Raw genomic sequence first — 25,401 nt, forward strand, 5'->3', positions numbered from 1 at the left:
GAATTTTACATGGATCACAGTGCAGCAGCACTGAAGCTCTCTCATTTCTTTTTCTTTGAGTTGGGACCAGCCACGTCCTTCAAGGGGAAACTGAGGCACAGCACAGTGACCTTGTCCCAAAACCACAGATGTCTCTGGAAAAGTACTGCAGTCTCCCACATCCCACTGCAGTGGGCACGCTGCTGGAAACCATCACTGGTGTCTCCCTAAAACAGAGGATGTTCTCCAGAGGAAGAATCTGTGACAGCAAGAGCTAGTGGCCAGGGAATTTAAAACAAAGCTGTTCTTTGACAGTTCAAGAAGTATCTTCAGGCCCAGCCCACATCAGGATTAGCAGACTGGAACAGAGAAGAACGTTGGCCAGAACCACAGACAAGCAAGGATCTGGACTGCCACTGTTGTTTGGCCTATGCTAGAGAAAAATATTTACAAACTTAGGCAACAAAATCAAAGCTGACAGAGGTCTTCTGCTTTGGGGTCAAACCTTCCACTGTTTTATGCATCATATTTTGTTTTATAGCCAAATGTAACCCTGCTGTGGCCTCTAATTACTGGACTAGCTGGGAGGTTTATGTAGAACCTAGGAGAAAAAAATGCTGTAAATATCCTATCCTTGGGGGAATTATCTTTTTCTTCCTCTCTGCATAATACATAATGCGTAGGTCACTCCAAAAGCAATGCCTCCTATTTATTTCCATGGAAACTACAACAGATACAAAGAGCACAATAACACTATTTGATAGAGCAAATTCTCAGCTACCAAATACTATACTTCAACATAGTCACCTCCATTAGTCAATTCGCACAGATGAACTCTTTCAGGCACACTTCATTTTGTGATGTGATAGCTGTACATGGCCACCTGGAATGTGGCTTGTCTTTCACAGTGCTGCTGCCACTGCTGAAACACATCACCCACTGCCTCACTGCGCTCACATCCACTGCAAATGTTCAGCAAGCATCAGGGAATGTCAAAGGGTGCTGTTTTTTGGGGTGGAGGAGTTAAATGACACACCTTTGCTTCATCCACACTTCCATGTCAGATGCCATTCTGACAGATGCCCTGCTGCTGCCATGCTGCCATGGCAACAACATGTAAGAGAATATTGGTGGGAAGGTTCAGCATCTACTGCCATACCACCAGCATCCACCTCTGATGTTGTGGGCCAACATAATAAAATAGGAGGCGTTATTTTCAGAGCAGTCCTCATACATAGTGTAGTTTAAATAAAAGATTTCTAAGTGTATGCAGCAGTTCTACTCAGCCTCCATCAGAAATCCTCTTGTGTTACAGTTTTGGTTTTACCCCTTAGGAAAGGTTATGGAGTCCTCAGCATAAATAGCATAAAATAATAAGTGTTGAGCCAAATTTTGCATCACCATTACTTGGCCAGACAAACAAATACTTGATTTGAGGCCTCATTAAATGCTGGTATGTTTGCAAGCTACACTTTATTGAGGAATGTATGGGCAAATAGGCAGAAGAGAAGTCTGAATCTGTTGAAGACTAATAAGGCTAATACACTAATTTCTTGCTAAGCTCCTTTCTGACTGTAAATGCTGCAGTGAGCCTTTCTCATACAGAGCTGTACAACCTGCAGGACCAACCCAGAGGGAAGGAAAACACTCACCAGAGATCTGGCATCACACTCTGATATTCCTGGGGGTTCTCACAGCCAGGATATCATCTGATCCTGTCCCTGGGTGCTGACACCATCAGAGACCAAACAGCCCTGGTTTCCTGAGAAACCTAGAACATGGAGGTTGGACATGGAAGTGAGGTCACAGAAGGGTCGAGTGGACAGAAGGAGGGGTTGGGGCACTGAGGACTGTACAGGGTTTTCCTAACATCCAGCCAGCCCCTGCAAACACAAAACAGGGTTCTCCTGCTTGTAAGCAATATAAATCAGGAACATCAACCTTACAAATATAGCACCATTCCTCTTGGAGGCTTTTAAATTGCAGCTAAACAGCTGTGCTTTGTACGTATGAATGAGAAGAAATGGTAGGGCCTAAGACGTGGCTGTAAACTCCTCATTGAGGGAAGAGAAGAAGCAAATAAACCTGCAGCTCGTTGGTAGTGACAAGAAAACAGCCATGGACAAGGACTCTGAGAAGGACACAGGTGCTGTGCTTAGTTACCTGCAAATAGTCAGAAATAGCTAAATCAGCATGGTCCAACAGGGAGCACAGTGGCCGTAGGCAGGTGAAAGTCTTTCCTTCCCTGACCAGGGCCACAGAGATGTCCTACTGCCAAGAAATGGAGTGCCAGAGGACCCAGACTGCTGACGGCTTGAGGTGGCTGCTCCAGCAGGCTGGTGACAAATCAGCCTAGCACCTTGCCTGGAAAATAAAATGCTAACTGGCCAGTACCAGCAATTAAACCTCCTGGCAATTATACCCAGCTGCTCTTCATTCCCCACAGGGGACCTAGTAGCTTAGCACTGTGTAAGATGAGATCCTATTTCAACCCTCCCTTACCAGGAAGGGTGGGCTGGCTTTGAGAGGCAGAATGGTTCTGGGAATACACTCTACTAAGTAGAGTTGGGGCCTGTTTGTAGCATTTTGGTCTTATTTCCTAGCTTAACATAACTGTTCTCTCATTAAGTTCTACTCTTGTCTGATCTTAGACATGGTAGGATGGGACTTGGCTGTTTGCCTTAATTATTTTTAAGGTGCAGTACAAGGAACATAGAAGGGAGGATGACCTTGACAGTTTCCTTTCACGCTTGAAATTTCTTAGCATGTATCAGTTAGATTACATCATAGAAAAGAAAGAGTGATTTAATAGAATTTTAGTCTTACCTGAAGTCCACCACTATATGCAGTGATTCTAAGAAATACTACTTCATTAGTTTAGTAGTGGGAACCATGACCTTTTTGTAATGCTAGGCAAAAGAGAAGAAAATTTCCTCTGCTACACAGAGCTTTACCATCACATTATAAATTGGTAGTGTGGTTTACCAAATATTTGTAAAACGTAACAGAGAGAACAACATAAAGCAGTATGTTCAGAGAACAGGCATTGTTAGTCTAGCATGAGAAGGGTTTTGCTATTATCTCGATACATTGGCCATAAGTCCCCCATCAAACCATGGTATGAACTCCCCTACAGGTACGTTTGGTAGAAGCTGTGCCTGAAGAATGCTGACCAGAAAGCTGTGCCTGCAGCCCCAAAACCTCAAAGAGAGAGAGAGAGAGAAAAGAATCTCCAGACTCCTCACTCTTCTCTGCATTGGTTTTGACAATGATCTCTCTCTTGTGAGACCCCCCTCCAGAGTGTTCAGCTGTGGACTCCCCAACATAGGGAGCCTACAGGAAAGCTAGAGATGGACTCCTCATCAGGGATTACAGTGATAGGAGAGGGGATAACTGTTTAAAATGAAAAGAGGGTAAATTTAGGTTAAATATTAGGAAGAAATTCTTTGCTGTAAGGATGGTGAGGCCTTGGAACAGGCTGTCCAGAGAACAGGTTGTATCCCAGGATGCCCCATTCTTGGAAGTGTTCAAGACCAGGTTGGATGGGGCTTTATACAACCTGGTCTACTGGAAGATGTCCCTGCCCACGGCAAGGGAGTTGGAATAAGATGATATTTAAGGTTCCTTTCAACTCAGACAATTTTATGATAATCATGATTCAATACCTTTTAAATTTCTGCTTGAATAACATCTTAACAATATAAACATCTGAATCAGTGCTAACTTATACAGCTCCACAAGGATGCTAGGGATGACTTCTGCATCTACCTTACAAGGCTCAGATCGTGTAGTGCTGGGTTGGCTTATAGAAGGCACACAACAGTTAGATTATCAGAAGGTGATAAAGCCTGGAGGGGATCTGTACAGCATAAAAAGGACTGTCTGATCCCTAGGGTGGAAAGTTTGTTTTTATCAGGATGACTAGCATTGTAGGGTCATCAACTAAAGAGGATCTGGGGATACTATTACAGTATTTCAAATCTGGGTCTTTTCATCTCATGAGTTCTTTACATGGGATTTAAACCTGTTTTTACCCTTTCTTTTGTCTTTCTTGTGGTAAAGCAGTACAAATAAAGCCATCATTTGAACAAAGTTTGGCAGAAGGAAAAGATCTTAATGAAGGAGCTGCAGGGCTGGTTGAAATGCAGTGATGTGAGTGCCAGCTGTCTAGTCTTTCCCTCACACAGGTCTGAGTGAACAGCCAAACTGCAAGCTTCATGTCAAACATCAGAGCTAAGTGACACCCAGAGTAGCCTGGAACTCTGAAGAGAAATAAAGAGTAAGGGAAGAAGGTAGTAAAAGCAGGGACAAGGGATGAAAAGAAACAGTAGGGAAAAAAAATGTAGTTATTCACCAAAAATTATTTTGGAAAAATCACTCTTGATGATTCTGGCATGCATTTTTTTTGTCTTAAAGAGGAATTTTCCAAATTCTCCTTTTCTCTCGCTGTAAAATAAATTACGAACTGTAAGCAAGAGAAGCTGTGCTACTTCTAGTGGGACTGGTTACACTCAATCCCAATATACAATAACATTCAAACACTTCCTCTTCTGCCTTGCTTGAAGAGTACTACAAAGCAATCCCTGATAGCAGTCAGCCAGCAGTATCCTGCCACTGCCAGGGAAAGTCTCAGTCAGTTCAGGAGAGCTAAAAAGAGCTGGCACAGCTTTGGGTTGTAGGTTTGTGGGAAAGTGGGATGGAGAAGGGAAATCTTCTGTTGCCTGGTCATTTCAGAAACTGGGGAAGGAGTGAAAGGCTGTTCACTAGGGAATGAAGACCTGATGTGAGCCTGTCCCCATGCCAGAATTAATACCACATGGGTACCCTGCACACAGAGTGGTCGGCATGAAGCGGGACTGAGGAAGGAGCACATCTGCAGAATGTCGAAGAGAGGTGCAGACTTCAGTGAGAGCAGCAGGAAGTTCTGTCACATACCGGGAGTCATAAAGGTGCTGGGTTGGTACTGACGTGTGAATCTGTTTTCATGGCAGATCCAAGTGAAGAGAAGTCAGATATCAGTAAGCCTCTGGAGTCTCCGCCATCTGATGCCTCAGCAGAGAAGGCCACACAAGGCTCTGACACTGACCTAGAAGTTGAAGGTGAATGCTTTCTCACCATCTGCCCCTCACTATCCTTTCCCTTTACAGCCAGTGCTGTACCTACCAACATGTATGTGTCAGAAATGAAGGCCACAGAACGCAACCACATCAGGGTCCTGACATCCACATCTGACATCTGAACTGACATCTGGCAGTTGAGAAAGGCAGGGGGGATTGATTTCCTTTTAGAAGCTCCCCCTTCGACATCAAGCATCTTCCTTCAACTCCTCTCTACATAGAAAAAACAATGGCTGTTCTTTCATTCTTTCCTTTCTCCTCTAGTCCTTAATAGCCAACATTAGCAGAGCAGGCTGCCTGGGCAGTAGAACAGCTAGCTGAAGCCAGGGGTGGGCCTCAGGCCCCGTGTCTGTGAAACACGGATGAAACACTGCATACCAGCTGTTGTCTGCATGCCTTAGGTTTGCCATAATTGTCCTTTTCTGTTTGCTCTTAACTCCTGCCTAGTGAAGTCAATTAAACAAGTTTTATGCTCATTTGTGTCACCGTAGGACTTTTCCATAATTTTGGATGAACATTTTTAACGTGTTGTAAATGGAAGGAAAATTAAAAAAAAGAAGAAGAAGAAGAAGAAGAAGAATGCAAGAAAAAAAACAACTGTTTTGTGAGAGGCCTCAGACTGAGCTGGAAAAATGGGAAGGGAATTTGTTAGACCATTGAATGTGTATAACAACATGGAGAAATACGAGCTCTATGTATGGGGTTTTGATGAAGGAATTCCAAATGACAGGTTTCTGTGGAAATACAGCTGCCAGCTGCACTGATATTTCTCACTGCAGCTGTGTCAACAACACCCAATGGCCAAGATGGGAACGCTGGGATTCTTTCTGCTGGTTGTAAGCCAAAATGTTCTGAGCTGCCCTCGCTCTGCTGGCAACATCAGCTGCGTGCTTCAATTAAGACTTAAAGGAAAAGAAAATTGATGAAAATGTTTTTGCCTGATGTCAGAAATTCTCAATTACACCAAGAAAGATTAAGTCACGTTGCAGACTGATGAGAAGCTACAGCTTGTCTCCAAATGCCAAATGGAAAAGAAAGAAGGGTACATTAACTCTTAGAAGTGTGGGATAAAGGTATGGGGAAAATTCTGGAGGGAAGATAACTTTTTAAAAGTAAAATTCTACAGTGGTTGCATAGCGTTACTTAACTTAGCTCTGTAATTAGCACTGTAAGATTTAATGTAGAGGCCAAGCCAAAGAAACTGGCATAATTTACTGATAGTTTGGTTTGAATCATGAATCAAGACAAAACAAAATGAGGTGCTCATCAAGGCAAAGAGCGAGATCTTGGTTGAGGTGTCTGCTTTGTTCTTTGCAGACAGCTGGCAGGCTGTCACCATCTCCCATGTTGCCACAAATGCTGAGGCAAGAATTCCTCTGCTCCTCATCTCTACTTTCTAGCATCAAGAAATGTTACAGATACTGGGGCAAGTCCTGTGCTTAACACAGAAAGGTCAAGAAATCCGTATCAGAGTGATGACTTTGGGGTATTGGGGTATTATTAGCTCATGCTTGCCAGCTCTACCTTATTCAAGGGGCCCTCTGTACCCAGAGAGAGTGGAGTGCTTAGTCCTCCGAAGATGGATGGGAGACACAGAACGTACCATTCATTCATACACTTTTTCTCTGTAGATCCTGGGAAAGCCTTTGCAGGTGTTATGGGTGCAGAGCTGTACCTGGAAGCATGCAGGCTGATGGAGGTGGTGCCTGTCTCAAACTTTGCTCAGAACTTGGCCAAGCCTTATGTAAACCTGAACCACCATGGTCTAGGACCCAAAGGTGTCAAAGCCATTGCTATTGCTCTAGTGGTGAGTACCTAGTAAGAGTGAGGCCATTTTTGACAGTGGCATTTTAGGCCTTTCATTGTAAGCCATCACTGAATACACAGAGTGAGAGAAAATATCCTACATTCCTCATAGGAACTCTGAGTCTCCCTTATAATTTTAATCCCCTGAACAGGAGAGCCTTGTGTGGCAACTATTGGTCTTTGCTGCAATAACTGCACCATGCCCCTTGCCTAGAGTCCTGTTTAGGACCTGCAGTGCCTACTGAGATTTGGAGGAAATGTCCAGTGTCAACTGAGGAAACTACCCACTTCATTAACTTTTCATCTGTCTTTTCTGAGTCTCGTTTACCTTTGTGTCTTTGCAGTCCAATGCAACTGTCACCCACTTAGAGCTGGAAGATAACCACATTCTGGCAGAAGGAGCCATATGCATAGCAGAGATGTTACGAGAGAATTGCTCTCTTCGAGAACTGGTACCCAATCTGATGTAGTTTTTAGCCAAAAGTATTGCTTACCAAGTTCAATCATCTGAGGAATTTCAATAAAGAAAACCAATTCCTTCAATTCCAAGTTTTAACCAAATGACAGTTGCTCCCATGCAAAAATATTCATATCTGAAGTCACGATATTTTATGCTCATCTAGTTTTAAAATGTACAAGCATCTGAAAAGCATGAAAAGTGTGCATGTGGTGAGTCTCATGAGGCTCCCAGGATCTGTTCTTTTCATTAGCACATGTGACAATAATTACCAGAACTAGATCTTTCTAGGTCATGCTTAGCCAACAGAAAAATGTTTTGGTCAGGAACTTTTATTCTCCAATATGTTATGGGGAAACTTTTCTAAATAGATTAAGGGATCAATGCATAACTTTCAGATAAAAATCCTTAGGCATGTTCCTTCAATCTGAAAGTGGGGTATGGAAAATGCATTTTGATAGGCCAGGGGATCTGTGTTGCATTGGGAAAAAAGGTTCTTAGCCAAATGCCTCTTGGTTTACTGAAGACAAAGATCCATGTGAAACTGATGGCTCTAGGACTTTGTTTCTACTAGGAAGGATAAGGGATTAAACACACCTATAGCTTCTATTAATTACTGCCTGGATGGCATTTATTATATTACTAGTCTTGCACTATTCTCTTAAGATCTTGTGTAGTAAAGACACAGTAAAGCTAATTCATTTTTTGGGCTCATCTTTTTTTATCCTACCTTGTCTCCTTCCAGAACATTTCCAATAACCACCTAGACACAGAAGGGGCTGAAGCCATTGCTGGTTTGCTTTTGGAAAACGCATCCTATCTCCATACGCTTCACCTCTCAGGTGGGCTCCATGCACTCAAGCAGTGACAGCAGTGGCAGTGAAATGCCACGTTTCATTTCAGTCCCCCATCCCAACAGTATTAGTCAGACTGTGGACAAAAACAATCTCTCGGTTATGTCAGTTACAGGAACCCAAAGAGGCAGTGTGGAAATCTATATTTATAGTGATGTGATCAAAATAAGTATTTGGCCTGCTAAACCTCCAGCATCTCTGCAAAACAGCCCAGAGTTAAAACCAAAATTATCCCAAGATAATTCTCTTCTATAGACTGAAGTGAAGGAAGGGCTAACATGTCAAAGTCTGATATGGACCATGATTAACTGAATGGCCCACGTAAAAGCACAGTTTCCTGCATACCCCAACACAATGCCAAGGGAGAGTTCAGCACACTGTTCACAGACTTCTTCCTCCACAGGAAACAACTTTGGAGAGGAGGCTGCATCATGCCTTTCTGACGCATTAGTGGTGAGTTACCTGAAATCCAAGGTCATTTGCAGCCCAGATTGCATAAGACTCCTCATCTTGAAGGTGCTACTCACTTGGCATGATTTCAGATGGCAATAACTATGAGTTCCTCACATAATTCTGATAAGTGCCTCATGCTTACTTCAGAAATGAGGGAGCCTGGAAGATACAAAGAAGGATGGACTGAATTAACGTTTTCTCAGAGTGGCTTTGTGAGTCTGGCTGAGAAAGAAACTTTCAGGACTGTGTAATAACAACAGAAGGAAATATGGGTGATTCCAAATTTTCAAGAAACATAAGTAGGCCAACCTAAGTGCATTTTGCAATTTTGTATCTTAGCTTCTCTTCTTAGTTCTTGTTTCCAAGTCTCTGCACCATTTGGCACCACCAGAAACTGCCATGAGGGAAGGCCTTGGACTGATAACAGAAAGTACTCTTGGTTAGGATTCAATGCTGACAGTGAAATAGGGGACAGAAACAGAGCTGCAGGATGTGTTGCAGACCAGACACGGCTGCATGAGAGAAGTTTGTACAACACAAGTCCCATTGCTTTTGCTGTTTTGGGGAGATAATTGCTGTGACATTGTATGATTGACAAAGCTTTGTCTTGGAGTACACAGTGCCACCATCTCCACGTTGATGAACTCCCATGTGTTATAGATTTCAACGTCTTTGATATCCTCATTTCATCCTCGTTTCATCCTCATGCTGGGGCCTTAGCATGGCAGCCGGCTGCAGCTGGTTGGAAGATCTCATTCTCCCTGCACATTTATCTCTCTGCAGAGCAATTACCAAGTGAAGAAGCTGGACCTCAGCCACAATGAGTTCTCTGAGAAGGCAGGACAGCTCCTAGGACAGATGCTCGGTAACTTAATTTATTACTCCCCAAGAGCCAGGAGCGCAGGCACTCAGTGGCAGTCGCAATGGGTCCAGCACAGTGAACATGTATTTCCTTCTCATCCTATGACCTGGTGGGCAATACAAAAGACCAGATTTAAAGATTCCTGGTTGGTCCACCTGCTCACCCTCATCACCACAGTTGACTGCAGCCACTATGATAGCTGTCTCGGAATAGAAATGAAGGATGAGAAATCACAGTAACAGAGGAGCCTGTGTCAGAAAAAGGGAACTGAAAGAGAAGTCCCTTACCGAGTTTGAAGCAAAACAAAAATAGACATTTTAATGGAATTCAATAGTGTCAAAACTGTTTGTTTTAAGCTTTTGATCACTAATTTATTTTTTTCTTAAGTAGCACAAACCCTAATGGTTTGAGTCATTGTGCATCAAGCAGCAAGGGAAACAGATTAGAAAGAAATAAAATAAAGCTGCCTAATTTAGCTATTCAGACAAAGTGAGATCCATTGTGTAATAGCTCTGGAGAAGGAAAACAAAGAAAACAGTAAAAATCAGTCATTTATCTGTGGTACTATTAGTGCAGTAGAAAAGACTCGCATGAATATCTGACAGTGTTTCTTCTGTCAGCACCCCCAACAAACTTACTACCATCATAGGCACAAGCCTGTGACCTGAGCATCCAGTGTTCCCGGAGAATTCCCATAACATGCCTTTGGTTTAATTAGCAATTTCCTTCCCCTGGTTCAGTATTCACACCGATAGGAACCTGCTTCTAATTACAGTCCATGTCTTTAAAAGATGGATCAATTAAAACTGCAGTGAGGGACTAGGCACTATGTCCTTGCATTGCACAAGTCTGAAGGGAACCCAGGGACAAATACTAAACCTTGTGGCCTTCCCAGCCCAGAAAAATTTATCTCCAAACTAAAACATCTTACAGCTCTTTTTTCCTTCCAGCTCAACTCAGGCAGGAGCTGCAGAGTTTATTGCAGAATCTGTTACTTTTCTGGTCTGTTTTTTTTTTTTTTCAAGGAATATTTTTAAGTTAGTTAAATTCACCATCTGCCTCCGTCCATCCTCCCATCCATGGAAAATCTGGATGAGAAATTCTCTCTGAAAATGAGAAGCTTTGGCAGTAACTTCTACTCCTCTCAGTGTCACAGTGACATAAATGAATTCACACATATCCTCCTCTAATCCTCTAGAACTTAAACTGTGAGGTGTGTTCTGCATGGGGAATGGCACTAGCATGTATACAGCTGGGCACAGCTACTATTATGAAGCTGAATTCCTCTCCTCTGCTAATCAATGATGGGCAGAATGAGTCTTGATGTTTTGGATGAGGCAAGGAGCATCCAGACATTTTTCCAGTGAGAAACAGTGCCTGCTAGAGTTAGAAATCCTTCCTCTCTTTACCTCCCTCCTTCGCAATGTGTTCTTTGATTAAGCCAAAAAAAGCTGTTTTCTCTTTCTGCTTGTGATCAATGGCCTGTTCTCTGTTCTGTGGATGTAGCAAACAGAGAAGACTGTAGGTACAGCCATTGCTGAATCCCCAGCAAACTTGCTCTGAGCACCTGCCCATGAGTCAGCATTTATGCTCAGACTGCTCTTCATAAGATAACATCTCCATTTCTCTCTCTTAGCTGTCAATACAACACTGGAGATTCTGAACCTGAGCTGGAACCACCTGAGAAGGAAGGGGACAGTTGCATTTGGCATAGGTCTCAAGGTAGGAATTCTCCTGTCTTGTGACACCCTTCACAGTGATTCCTGTCAGAAGCTGACTGAAACAATGATTGGGAACTCACATCCCTGAGGTCTGAGCAGGATTCAGTACCACTAGCAAGGCTCATCCTACTGACATTAGGAGGCGGTGCCAGGAGAACAATTAAAGCCGTGAGTAGGTCTGGTGACTCACATGGATGAAGAGATGCTGGGACATTGCAGAGATGTTGGATTCATTGGGGCTGGGCTGGGTGTGACTTGAGAGATGCTCCATCTCAGCCAGGCAAGAAAGAGTAGAGTGATAAAACACGGTGTGCATGCAGTAGCTGAGATCTCTCTTCTCTCCCTGGAGGGCAATGCTGCACTGAAAATACTCAACCTGTCTTGGAACAGCATTGGGAATGAGGGAGCACAGGCCCTAGCAGAAGCTCTCAAAGTTAACAATGTGCTGATTCACCTGGACATCAGCAACAACCAGATCAGCAATGAGGGAGCCAAGAAGATCTGCAAAGGCCTTGAAGTCAATGGAACACTCAAAGTCCTGAAGGTAAAATAAAGCCCTGGCAGGGCCGGAGGAACGAATGGGGGGAGTAGGAGGATCTGAGGCATGAAAGACAGAAGTGAGCAGCCTGAACTAGAATAGGATAGATGAGTACTGCTCTGGTTTGAAGGTGAACAAAGCAGAAAGAAATTCTATGCTGTGAGTTTCCGCCAGGGCAAACGAATTGCACTGTTCCCTCAAAAAATCACCCAAATACTGGCTCTGGCATAACTCCACACCCATTATTACCCCAAAGTTGTTGATTCCTGTCATATCTAGCCTCATCCAAGTGAGAGCCCAGGCATTCATCAAGTCTGCATATATCCACAACATAGAGTTGTGAATATACGGATTTATACATATTGTAAGCTTCAACATAAGGAAAAAGTTCAAACAGAAATTTGAATCATAGAACGACCTGAGTTGAAAAGGACCTTAAAGATCATCAAGTTTCAACCCCTCTGCTGAGTGCAGGGTCACCAACCACTAGACCAGGCTGCCCAGAGCCACGTCCATCCTGGCCTTGACTGCCTTCAGGGATGGGGTATCCACAACCTCCCTGGGCAACCTGTTCCAGTGCGTCACCACCCTCTGAGTGAAAAACTTCCTCCTAATATCTAACCTACACTCCCCTGTCTTAGTTTAAAACCATTCCCCCTTGTCCTATCACTATCAACTCATGTAAATAGTTGTTTCCCCTCCTGTTTATATGCTCCCTTCAAGAACTGGAAGGATTTGAAGGGAGGACGGAACATGCCTTTCTCAGTGTGTTAACGATTTGCTAAAAATTTATTCAAACGCTGGACAAACTGCTATTGCCACATCAGGGCAATGCCACAGCACTACCCAGAGGTATGTTATTAAGTCTTGGAAAAAGAAAGCCAAAATTGTATTCTGATAAGCTAAGAATCAACAGTCTTGGAATGGCACAAAGCTGAATGAGCGGCCAAACTAGCTTCAGAGGTTAGGCTTGAAAGCTAATGTATCTTCTCAGTCTGAAATCATTCTGTAGGAATTCTGCTCAGGAAAATCAGCCTGCTTATGAGCTGGATTCTCAGCCAAAGCTAACATCACCACCCTAAGAGCTTGCAAATGGCAGTATGGTGGTTGAGGGACATCTTTAAAACTATTTGTACCGGTCTGTCTTTGGACACCCCTGTCTTTGTAAATCACTGCAACCACACTGCCTTTTTTGGATTGCTGTTTTAGATCACAAAAATAAATGTGGCTATTTGCCTCATTCTTAGCATGGCCAAAGGTAAGATCACTACTTAACGTTTCAGCATTCCTCTCTGGGAGCTGACAACCCTACGGCCAGCGCATGCAACACAGCACTTCACGTCCTAACAATATCTTTGCAGTGGTGCAAAGGGTAGCAAGGGCTCTTTCATGTACCTGCACAGATTGTCTTCGGAGCTGATAATATAAATAATTTAGAGTTAATAATTTAGAGTTCCATTGGCCTATGTTAACCACCTAAGTTTTTTTTCACATAACTGGAGTGGAAAGTACACATAAAGTTCAAGGTGGAGAAGAAGTGATGTTCACACACTAAGGAATGTATGTGGCAATGCCAACCCCATAACTCTAGATATCTAGACCTTGTAGGCCTGACACAGCTGATCAGCCTGAGCCCTGATCAGCTGTGCTGCCAAGAGGAGCCGAGGGGTATGGAAAAGGTCCTGAAGGACATACCCTGTAAGGGGTACCTGCCATCTCACAGGGTTCCCTGTTCAGATGAACTTTACTAGCAAACATATCCTCAAATACAGTCCATTGTCTCAGCCTTTTGCCATCATATGACTGAGCACACCCCACATCACATACTTCCATGTGACGTGCATAAGGGACATGCCAAATTTCATACATGGAGACAGATAGAGGCTGAGAAGGCAACTCCCCTGAAGAGCTGCACTGCAGAGTTTTGAGGGACAGAGACAAGAGATGGTGAGACAAAGAATAAACACATCAAAAGGGACCACAGTAACTCTACAGGCTTGCTGAAGAATGGGAAAAAAGGGTCACTCCTGAGGTTACAGCATGCCTCCTGCCGGGACACGAAAGCTTCATTCTCACTGTGCCTGTCTACATTTCTTCTTCCACAGATGGCCAATAATCTCTTGACCGTGGAAGGTGCCACTGCGCTAGTGGGATCTGTCAGGAAGAACCCTAGTTCCATGATGGAAGAGATCAACATCTCAGTAAGAGCTTATGTACTGAAAAACTTCAAAGCCCAAACAGCATACATTTTTAGGAACTAGTTAAATCCCAGAGCTGTCCCCTTCAAAACTGCTTTGAGACTTTCTGTCTCTTTCATTTATGCTGTCACGGTATTGTCTAAGGGTCTGCGTCCGTGACAAGGGGGACAGGCCCGAAAGAAAAAAAAACGAGAGAAGAGGAAGGAAAGAAAAAAAAATTGCCGGCGATAAGAGCCAGCCCCCGGGCGGTCCGGCGGCTAAAGCGGCAGAGAAGCCGCGGAGCCGCAACCTGGGAAGAGGGGGACCCGTAGACGGATTTAACACAAAAACAGCGGCACCGATCTGAGGAGGAACAACTAATTTTACTAAATATATCAAAATGAGGCTAGTAGAATTATGATAGAGGGTTTACAGGCTGAAAATCTTACACAGTAAAATGCAGGAGGACCACGTGCTTTCTCCGCCAGGCTGGGAAGAACAGACCCCGCGTCTCCCACGTGGCTTCACCACCCCCTCTCCCGCAAAGACCCCTGGGGAGTGCACCTCCTCCCCTCCCCCTCAGAGGGCCACACCAAAAAAGGCAGTTTGCAGTAACCGGGGAATTAACTCTTTAACTGTCCGTACCTTACATGATGTAATGATGTGGAATACCGACAACAAAAAATCACAAAACCATAACATATGCATAGCCATTATTTAAAAAAAAAAAAAAAAGGCTACGATTTTACAGCCCTTGTAGGAGCTACGTGGAAATTATAGAATTTTGGTCTATCTCTGGAGAGAGGTACTTGTAAAATCATCACATTTCACTCCCTTCTATTTTGCAGCAGCAGAACAAGAATGAGGAGTGAATTCACCATGGAGGATGAATTCTCTTCATCCCCTGAGCTGCCTCCCTCCAGAGTAGCCTAAGATGCTAGATACTGTAAAATGCTTTGATACTCTGTCAGGATGTAAGAGGAATAGAAAGAGATGGATGCTTCAAGGCATTGAAAGCAAAGTGTTTCTTATTTTAAAAAATAAAATAAAATTTAGAGCAAAGGAAAAAATTAAAGGTGGGAGGAAAAGAATCAGAGAGACCAAATATTAATATGCATTTCCCTGCATAGCAAAATGGTAGAGTGACATATATTATTGTAACCTCATGTGCTACTTCTAAAATGGCTCAGAAAGACTTAGAAATGCTTCTGATTTCCTAAGTGAGGGCAGGGGCTACATCCACGCTGAGCAGAGACCCAGCCACATACCAGTCTGCTCCTATCTCTCCCATCCATGTGGGGGTGCTTTACGGGAGGAAAACCACCTTGCAGGCCTGCATGGACTTAGAGAATGTGTCAGTGGCTTCAGGATCCTCTGTTCACCTTTAGGAGAGCCAAGATTAAAGGAAAGAACATTTTAAAAAAATGAGATTTGAGTCTTGAAAGATAAATATTATATTCACACTTGTAAAAACCTAAAAATAGTTCATGGGCAGTTTTGGAGACTTGGGTAACAGGTGGTATTCTTGCCCTATGAAAACAAAACAGAATAAATAAATAATATTAATCTATGGTCTTTGCTGGGAGTACCAAGGGCTTTCAGCAGAGATCATCTGAAGAATGGGTATTCCTCTAGGGCAGACAATTTTTCATGCATAAATTAGCATCAAAGAAAATTATTTGCCAAGACTGCTTCATTTTGCAAAAGAGAACTGAAAGAGGCTGTGTGTGAATAAAAGGCTTCAGTATAGTATGCATGGTTCTGTTAGATTAACTACTAATAACCTAAACAATTCATAACCTTGGAGAGAGTAATATATTTTGGCTAAATTCTGAGAAGTTAAAGAAATTATTGAAATGCATTTATTAAAAAAGAGCCACTCGAGAAATTCCAAGGCAAGGAGCTAATTAACATTAAGAATCTTAAACGTGACTTAAATCTCACTAAATGTTTCTGCTTTGCAGCGTTAACAAATGCTTTCTTTTCTTCACCCTCAAAAAGGCTAAATTATCTGGCATTTCTTGAATGGTCAGTGGCATGAATTTACAATGCCTTTATGGTATCTCAATCACATGTTTGTAGACAAACATCTAATCTCTCTGATAGATTTCATTCCACCTGTGATGTAGATAGTCTTGTATTTCAGTTCAGAATATTTGCAAATATACACCTCCTAAGATCTTCTCCTGCCTTAAACCTTTAAGAAATCAGAAAAGCGTTTAATCTTTAATAAGAAACTTAAGGGGGAATGCAAACAACAGCCTTTTCTGCCCCTTTTCTCAGTGATAATGTTTATATTGACTTTCAAGGAAGGAATAATTAGTGTGTCTGTAACTGAAATTCCAAATAAGGATCATTTCTAGAAATCTTCGCATAGGTTTGACAGCACTAGTAAAGGCAAAGCGATAGAAAGGCACATTTTTAATGCTGTAGTTTATTGCTTCTGACAACATTTCTAAGCACAGCTGTTCCTCACATTCTTTCCATAATCTGCTTTTATAGACTTTCAACTTGCAGTTACTGGCAATCAGATATTTTATGGAAGGCATGAATCAAAACAGCCAACGTGCCCATCTTCACCATCACAGTATGAAAGAAAATACCATTACTTATCAGCTGCCTGTGCATTGTTTTTCTGGACTGTGGGATGACTGTGCCAAAGATGCAGAAATAACCAGCTGGCTCCCCCCAGATACACGCTGACTCTAGCACAGCCTGCTCAGCCAAGTGCAGTGCTTTGGCGTGCTGCTTCTGAGGCCACACTGGCAGCCTGCTGCCTTTCTCCTGGGGTCAAGCCCAGCCTGGCAAGCCTTGGAGAGAGCTGGCTGCAGGCAGAGACAGCTTGGGTTTCTGTGCTGGGTTCCCAAGACTAAGATGCTCTGCTAGCCTGCACATTTCATCGAGGTCTGAATGGCTTTGGCAGTGAGCCACTCTGCATCCACAAAAACGCTGGTACTGAATGAAGACTAGTAAACCCAGGCAGTCCCAGACTAGTTCAAGACTATTCACAAGTAATAGCAATCAAGACCTCACTGTAATGTAAAAATCTTTAGCTAAAAATAATTCATTGGGATACCTATGGCGATAGGACAAGGCGATAGATAGCGATAGGACAAGGGGGAATGGTTTTAAGCTGAGACAGAGGAGATTTAGGTTAGATATTAGGAGGAAGTTTTTCACACAGAGGGTGGTGATGCACTGGAACAGGTTGCCCAGGGAGGTTGTGGATGCCCCGTCCCTGGAGGCATTCAAGGCCAGACTGGACGTGGCTCTGGGCAGCCTGGTCTAGTGGTTGGCGACCCTGCACTTGGCAGGGGGGTTGAGACTCGATGATCTTTGAGGTCCTTTTCAACCCAAGCCATTCTATGATTCTATGATTCTTATAAATATGCTTCAGGGAAAAATATGATGCTTGATTCCTTGGGAACTTCCTGCAATGACAGAAAACAGAAACATTCACGAATTTTCTGTTCCTAAATTGCCTTGAAATTTCCTTCAATTAAATATGCAGCTAACATAATACACGAACTGTTTTTCTTTACTCTTCTGGAAAATTGTAATTGTATTTTCAGAATGACAGTCAAGGAGAAGGTAAATTCATCATATTGGTAGCATAAATTACAGTGACATCTTTTTTTTTTTTTTTTTTTGCAGAAAGTAAACTAACCTCACAAAACCCTGAAACAGGACACTATGCTGCTGCTCATTCTATAAGCAGTATAACAGAAAACTCAAGAGTGTGAACTCTGACGTGCTGAACTACCACTATTCTGTCTGAAATCCTTAGGAAAAAAGCAATGCCAGGCCTTGCACTGCTAACTGGAACTTCCTCTTTAGGGTTACATAAGGAAACAGAGTTTTAGCAAAAGTTCTTTCCATTTGGAAACACACAGACCTTTCCCAGATAGGTGCATCTCTCTCATCAGGGTTACAAAGCCACATTACCAGAGATAATAATCCTCATAGACCTTGGTTGATATTGTTTTCATTTTTACGGAACTCTAAGACAAATTTTGATCATTAACATTGCCTTACAGTCTACATCTTAACAGAATGGAGAGGAGATCTAGGCAGAACTGTCTCTGGGATGAATATCAATCACCTAACATAAGAGGTTTTCAGTATAGGCATTTACCTGATGAACATTTACCTTGTATTAAATTAATTTTGTGTAAATTAATAGATCCTTTTGTGACTCAGACATGGGAAAAGAGAACTAAGAACACTTATGTAGGGTCAGGCTTCCGTGGGATTCCTGAAAGTGAAGATCAGATAAAGGAAAATGGCACCACCTTAGGAAAGAGTGGTTAATGTTGACTTTAGATAGATCAGCTAATGCAAACAAGTCTTTGCCGTTCTCTGGCCATCCACCGTGACTCTCCTTCCTTCTATGTATCAGAACGTCCTAGTGAATGAAACTTTCCTCAAGTTGCTGGAGTTAGTGTGTCAAACACGTCCTGAACTAGATGTCATCTACGGTGAAGTTGAAGGGTGCATCTCCAAAATCCCCAAGCAGCATCCAAATCCTATGAAAGTGATTCAGGTGAGCTACTGAATTTTGTTCCATAGCTCCTCTGTACACAGTACCCACGCCAAGCACTTGAAGAGAAAGAGCTTGGAAGGGTTAAGCTTTCTTCCAAGTAGGAAATTCAGACAAGTTCCTTCAGAAAAGTATATTCAGAGTCACTACTGCACATTCACGTCTCTTATTCCATGCAGACTGACCAAGTAAATCCTTTGATTTTCAGGAGAAGCTGAATGCTTTGGGATCCGAGCATACTGGGCTAAAAAAAAAAGGGGGGGGGGAGTGGTTTTTGATTCACATAGTTGTGATTTAGTAATAATAATCCCCTATCTTTGTATGAAATCATCCATATATTTCTCTTTCAAAAGTGCATCCAAATTATTTCTCCTACTGCTGGGAATGCTGACAAACAGAAGCTGCGCAGTGTGACAGTCTTCAAAAAACCAATGTCAGAGATGACAATATAAGCAAGCCCCAAGTGTTGTAATCACTGAACAGCGCTGTCTACCATTTCCATCTGAATAGATGTTTGCTAGCTGGAAAGGAAACTGACTGGTTTCAGGTTTGATCCAAATGAGCATGTACCCTGCTCACCAAGCCACTACAATCAGCTGAAATTCACAGAACCCTTCACTGACAGTTGTGATTTAGCATCAAAATGAATGTGTTTCATAAAAAATAGGATATGGTAATATAAATAAATACTGTTCTAAATACAAAATTTTTAGCTTTTTAAGATCTGTAATTTCTACAAATAGCAGCAGATGGTGCTATCCCCCTGGCTGGAAGGCAAGGTGGCACTGGAGCACAGCTAAATTAATAACCCTTGCACTACCAGCTTCACTGTGCTTTTTAGCTGCTGTGAAGATTTTCAGCTAATTGGATGAAACCTTGCTGTATATATGACTTCAGATGAAATTAAGTAAAAGTTTGAGCTGTTTGTTCACAACAAACAGTGCTGCTGTGATTCACAGCTAGTGACTGGCACATACTGCCATGCTTTGCAGTTTTTAACAGCAGTTATGGTAATCAGGTGTGACTCCTTCAAACAGATAGGAGTTCAAAGAGAAAAGAAAGCAATCAGAGACTGGGGGAAAATGACCATATCTGGATTAGACAGCCTAGTCAAGCAGCGCTGGTGGGATTTTGTTCTGACAGTGGCTGCATTAAGAGTTAAGGACTCATACATCTCAGAGATGGGCTGAGTAAAGGCAGGGTGGAGGAATAAGGGGAGGGCTTGCAGCAGGCATCGGTGGCTGTTCACCTCATGGTTGTGCCTGTGTTTTATCTCTGCATTTCTTAGAAATATTTGAATGAGCACAACCTACGGCTCTGGGACTTTTTTAGGAAAATTGACAAGGATGGAAACATGAAGATCCCCGTGGCAGCCTTTCGGAGAGCCATGATGCAGGTGTGCCCCTGAAATCATGGCCAGGATGCTCCTCCAACAGGGTACTGCTCTGAGGAAGCCCCTCTGCTGCACCACAGCTACCAGTCAGCCTTGCTGGGGATGTTCCAACAAGTAGGCTAAAGGCACCCACTGCAAAAGCTGAGCCCTCAGTACGTTCCAGTGGAAATACTGTGACATCCAGTAAATACTGCAGAGGGCATCAGTGATTATGAATCAACTTTAGAGTACCACGAGAGCCTTGAAACATCACAGAGGCCAGCTTTTTGTACAGGGTATACCTACTGGGTCTTAAAAGATAATTATTTCTTACTGCTATGAGAAAGTGGGTAAGAGTTATTTAAATCCTTGACCCTACTCATTGAGTAGACAATTGTCTTCCTGCTAGAACTACCATGGTGATTGTACCAGTAGCACTGGTCACCTCTCCGTCATGCTACCTTACACCTTTGCAAAAAAACCAAAACAACAACAAAAAAACCCACATTATTTTTATCCTCCCCCCCATCATTCTGGATTTTTACATCCTGTATTTTTCCACGAACTAGGCTCTCTCCTCACCTATTAGAAGACAACCACATCCCAATCCAATACAGAGGATTTTTCTGCTTTAAAATGACCAGATTTGTTAATATTCCTCTCTCTTCTTAGCAATCAAACATCCAATTGGATCGAGTCCAAATTGCGGAACTAGTGCGAAAACTAGACCAGAATCAGACAGGGATTGTAGACTACAGGTGAGTAAGTGACTCCACTTATTTACTGTCTTGTCTTTTTTTTTTTTTTACTTTGGTACAATACCAAGGAAACACATCCTCATTCAATTCAGTTGTTGAAGGGACACATTTCTTGTCAATCCAGTAACATGTGTTACACATTACTTACCTAAGTGAAAGGTAGATCACACAAGGCATCATACACTTAGAAGCCTTAATGAATCAAACTAGAAGTCAGTATTACTTTTCTGTTTTATAAATTTCCTGTGAGAGTGCATGGATCTCAAAGCTGAATGGCGTTTTCATTCACGCTTATAAGCCTGCATGAGAAGCATCAGCTCAACACTGTCTTCCCCCAAAGCTAAAGTACAGTTTGCAAAGACAGCATATCTGTGCCTTCAGACCTTTTCCTCCATCCTCAGGGGCTCTTATTTTTTTCTTTCTCTCTGATCGTTCTTCCTAGGAGACCTAGTTTTCCCTGGAAAGCCACCTTCAAACTACAGAACTTTTCATTCTCTTGAAAGTGCCTCTTTCTTAGTGCCTGTAGCAATCATGTCCAAGTTCTGAGAGTCTGAGCAGTCAGCAACAAACTCCTTGGAGGTTGCCAGTTGCTGCAGGCTAAACTGCTTGTCATTGGACCACAAATTTCCCCCTAGATTTGCAGTCAGTTCTGACATGTGACTCATCACCTGAAAGCCCTATTGATGGCCAAATATTTCCACTTTTAGTACATGTTGATGGGTTTAAATATAAGCTGTAGTCTAGTTTTAAGGCTAGAAGCAATGGGTCAGCTTTGCAAATCTTTTTACCTCCCAGCCTCCTAATGTTTTCGAAGAGCAGCTGAGATATGAATGACTTTATTCCTTTTCATCTATCAGTGCCATGCTAAAAGCATCTATGTTCAGGCACTGTATAGACCTTAGCCTGGTTAATCTTGAATTAGAGGTTACACAGGGTTACTCAGTATTTTAGGCACAAATTACAAAAATGTGGTTGAGCAGTAAGCAAATGAGGAACCATTGAAACCCAGTGGACAACAAGGCTGCTGCTGAATGCACGTGGAAATTAAAAATAAATACAGATACTCCTTATCAAGCTGCTTAGCACATTTTAACACTGAATCAGGTGTGTTAGCAGCAATATCCTCCTTGCAGACAAGAGTCAGAAGAGCTGTCACCTTTGCCGCCCTTACTGTTCCCACCTCAGACCATCTCCTCGGGGTCAGTGATGAGCTGATGCTCAGGGATTAATATTGCTTCATCTCTTTCTTTTCAGTCACCTGAAAGAGCAGAAGCCAGCACAGAAACCTGTGAAAGAGGAAATGAAGGAGAAAGAGATGTAAAAGTGAAGTGAGAAGGCAGGTCAGCCAGTGAAATATAGTAGGAGAAACACTGGAAGAAAGTTCAGAGCGGCCCCGGGCTTGGGGGGGATCTGAGAGAATTCAAGTTATCGAATGTAGAAATAAAGCTGATGTTCCCCTGCAAGGTAAGTCTGGTCATTTCGGTCAAGAGCTGGAGCCAGTGACCAGATCTATCTCATGACTACTCACTAGTCTATAGACTTGTATTGTACTCTCCATCCTCCCTCACCTCCCCACCATTTTTCTTTCTTCCAAGCTGAAACATGCCAGCTATTCAATCATTTCTCATAGGACAGACTCTGTAGATCCTTGTTTCCCTTCTTGGAACCATTCCCGGATGGAATACACGGGAATAAGAATCACAACTGCAACGAGCATTCAAGACCCTGATGCACATGCACGAGCATAACACGGTTTCTTTTCATTCTCTTTCCCTTTCCTAAAAACTCCTAACTCCTTGACTGTTAATGAGCACGAAGGTATGTTTCACAGAACCAGACACCAGACCTCCAAGACCTTACTCCTGAATACCAAGCCTCACCATGGAGCCCATCCTTTTACACGTGGAAAACGCGAAGGGGGCGGCACGCTCATCATTTTGCAGTTCGACATCTCTTCTTCCTAACACAGAGCAGCTGACAGCGACTCCCCTGTGGAGAAGGACGCTCCTGAGCCAGGGCCGCGAGGGCCCGAGGACAGCCCTGCGGCAGCGAGTGGCAGTGCCCGGCCTGCCCGCTGGGTGTCGCCGCAGCCCCGCGGTGGGAGCACAGCGCGGGACCCGGCGGCCCCGAGCGGAGTCCATGTTCTCTTCTGAAAGAGACTTTGTGTCCTCTTTCCAAAAAAATGCCACCCGCAGGAACGTCATCTGGTGATTTTCCTGCCGTCCTGCCAGACTCCATGTATATACTAGGAAATATCTTCATCATTTATTCCCACAGCATCCTGGGTTTGTGCTGCATACGCTACGCGTGCATCTTTATCTCACGCGCAGTGCTGTTGTGTATTAGTCACGCGTTGCTGTTCTGCTTAGGTCTGCACAGAACTGGCTGCCCAACTAAACTGATTTGCCCAATTACTGCCCTTAAGCTTCTAGATTAGCTACAGCCATGAAAAATCCTCTCTTCTGTAAGAAAATCACATAATCGAATATAGATGGGTACTGGCCTGCCGCAGGTGTGGCTTTTATTTAGTTGAGTGTCCTCTTAAGCTCCAGATTCAACAATGATGGCAGCTATGTTGTACACCTACACCGCAGAAAACCTGCAGGGTGATTGGATGGTTTCTTTCTCAAAACAAAGAAACAAAAAACCTGAGAATTTTGTATCAAATTCAAACCCAAATTTCTTGCTTCTAGAAGGGTTTGATAAGTAAGAATTACCTACTTCACCAAACACACAAAATCAAAAGAGAGTGAATCTCTGGGGAGGACCCAGGTGCAACATGTCCTACCGTGTTGCTTGATGCAACTAAAATCAGTAAGTGCCTGTGAAAATGTAAATTCTACGAATTCACATGCAGGCAGTGTGGTGGAGGGATGTGGCTGCAGTCTGTATTGTTGCAGAGTTTCTCTGAACACTCTCAGATCAATAAAGCTTTTTTAAGCTTGGTGGCAGCATTTGTCCCTGTACTGGCACTTCAGGGATGAATTGAGTTGGGTGCTGAGCAGGGACAGGCGAGGAACGGAACATGAATTGCTCGGCTGATCCCACACCTGTGAAATGGTGCAGAAGGAAATGTTTTAGCTGCCATAAATTAAGGCTGCTCTGAGACTCATCTAACATACCTCAGGAATTCAGCCTGCCAGCACAAAATTGGATAGTGCAGAAAGCTGGCGAAACAAAATCGCTGCATCTTCCGTGTGCTGGGAGAGTGATACAGCAAGTGATATCACCAGCTCTCTTCAACAGTAGAAAGCAAATAACTACTATTAAGTAATGTGTTTTGAAAACTCAGCATGCACACCACGGTATCTGATGTGTTCACTACTTTAAATGAACCTTTAGATCTCTTGCAGGGAACATCGTATTCCTGTAACAGATCTTACCCAGCAGAAGGAGGTCCCATTCAGACTGATTTCCTCGGTACCACTGCAACACCTATGAAAAGACAGCACTGCATTAAAAAAAAAGACATTGCTAGTCACAATCTTTGAAAATCTCATCTATATATGCACATATACAACATAACTAATGTTATATGCAGAGCTATTTCAGCTTGTTCGTGTCTAGCTGAACAGGCCAAAAGCTTTCTAGGCTTCACTTTCAAAGGAGAAATCTCATAGGCTGCAGAAGTGGGTACACCGATATTGGTTGTCATCTTCTAAGCCTGCATCAATAGTTCTTTGTTCCAGTGGCCTCCCATTCATATAATGGTACACCAAAAGATGTTCTGCATATATCAGTGGACACGTGCTTTGTTCAAAGGAATGTCCTGCAGCTGTGCATAAAATCCAGCATCATGAGATTGGGAGCGTGCTATGCACAACACACTGGACAGTGTACTGAGATGCTTAAGTTCCCTGCCTATTCATTGAGTACATCCTCATCTGCATAAATCACAGCAACTTTACAAAATCTGAAGAGACGATGGAGTGAAAGTTTGCAACAACAGAATTTAATTTTTTCAGTGTAAGACAGAGGATTTGGGTCATTTGACTGATGCTAATTGTTTTAGCAAGACACTGGAAAAGACAAAGATCAGAATGGAGCTCAGTTCTGGAAAATATAAGTTATAGTTGTTCTCTTGTTGTTCAGTAGGTGATTCCTTATCTATCCATAATACTGAAGCTAATTCATGGTTCCTTACCCCAGAGAACCCAGCAAACAGACTGCATTCTGAATTTGGCCCACAGAAGTATTCAGTCAACTCTTAGTTCATTCCCTGCCACTACCTTTCCTGCAGGACACAGTCTGCTGGCTGGGCAGATTGCTCTGGTGGCCTTCTCTGTGCCCTCACTTCTCACTTGCTTCACTGATATGATAGCTGCACAGCTTTCTGGGGACCAGTGTATTCCCAGCCTCAGGGAGAAGGGCGGATCAGATCATGTCATGGAAGGACATGGAAATAATGTCCTGCCAAATACACAAACTGAGTATGTGAATTTCCTGATATCTATGCCTGCATTTGTTGTCTCAAGATAAAATAATTGGTCATATAATGGAGGTCTATACGGTATGGTCCCCATGAGGGCCTGAGACGAGATTTAGCCACAAACTTCAGGGAAGACCAAGCCATTCTGACTGTCCTCTTTGTCACTGGTTCCTTCTCACTCCATCTTGGTGTAGCCGATGTGGGAGCTAGTGACAGAGTACACATGTGCTGAGAAGTCTGAGCTGGTGAGCTGGGACCAGAGAATAGCACTGCTTTACAGCCCATAGCACAGCCCCAGCCCTTGGGGCCTGGCCCCACTGTGAGGCACTGGTGGTATT

The 25,401-nt window shown here is 43.1% G+C and overlaps 1 protein-coding gene across 2 annotated transcripts; it reads left to right on the top strand.

The window, feature by feature from the left end:
- LRRC74A (leucine rich repeat containing 74A) lies at positions 1,634–22,249 on the top strand. Of its 2 annotated transcripts, XM_021403129.1 has the most exons (14): positions 1,634–2,125; positions 4,971–5,078; positions 6,728–6,903; positions 7,247–7,354; positions 8,105–8,201; positions 8,617–8,666; positions 9,450–9,531; positions 11,165–11,250; positions 11,599–11,793; positions 13,893–13,988; positions 18,364–18,507; positions 19,793–19,900; positions 20,549–20,634; positions 21,889–22,249. In XM_021403129.1, exons 1-14 carry the CDS (start codon positions 2,098–2,100, stop codon positions 21,953–21,955), a joined length of 1,431 nt encoding a protein of 476 aa, XP_021258804.1. In that variant the 5' UTR covers positions 1,634–2,097; the 3' UTR covers positions 21,956–22,249. The 2 variants fall into 2 exon arrangements, with proteins under 2 accessions (XP_021258804.1, XP_021258805.1); XM_021403130.1 differs by lacking the exon at positions 19,793–19,900 and having other exon boundaries at positions 21,889–22,248.

The sequence above is a fragment of the Numida meleagris genome, chromosome 6 (assembly GCF_002078875.1).
Source record: "Numida meleagris isolate 19003 breed g44 Domestic line chromosome 6, NumMel1.0, whole genome shotgun sequence".
Classification (NCBI taxonomy): Eukaryota; Metazoa; Chordata; class Aves; order Galliformes; family Numididae; genus Numida; species Numida meleagris.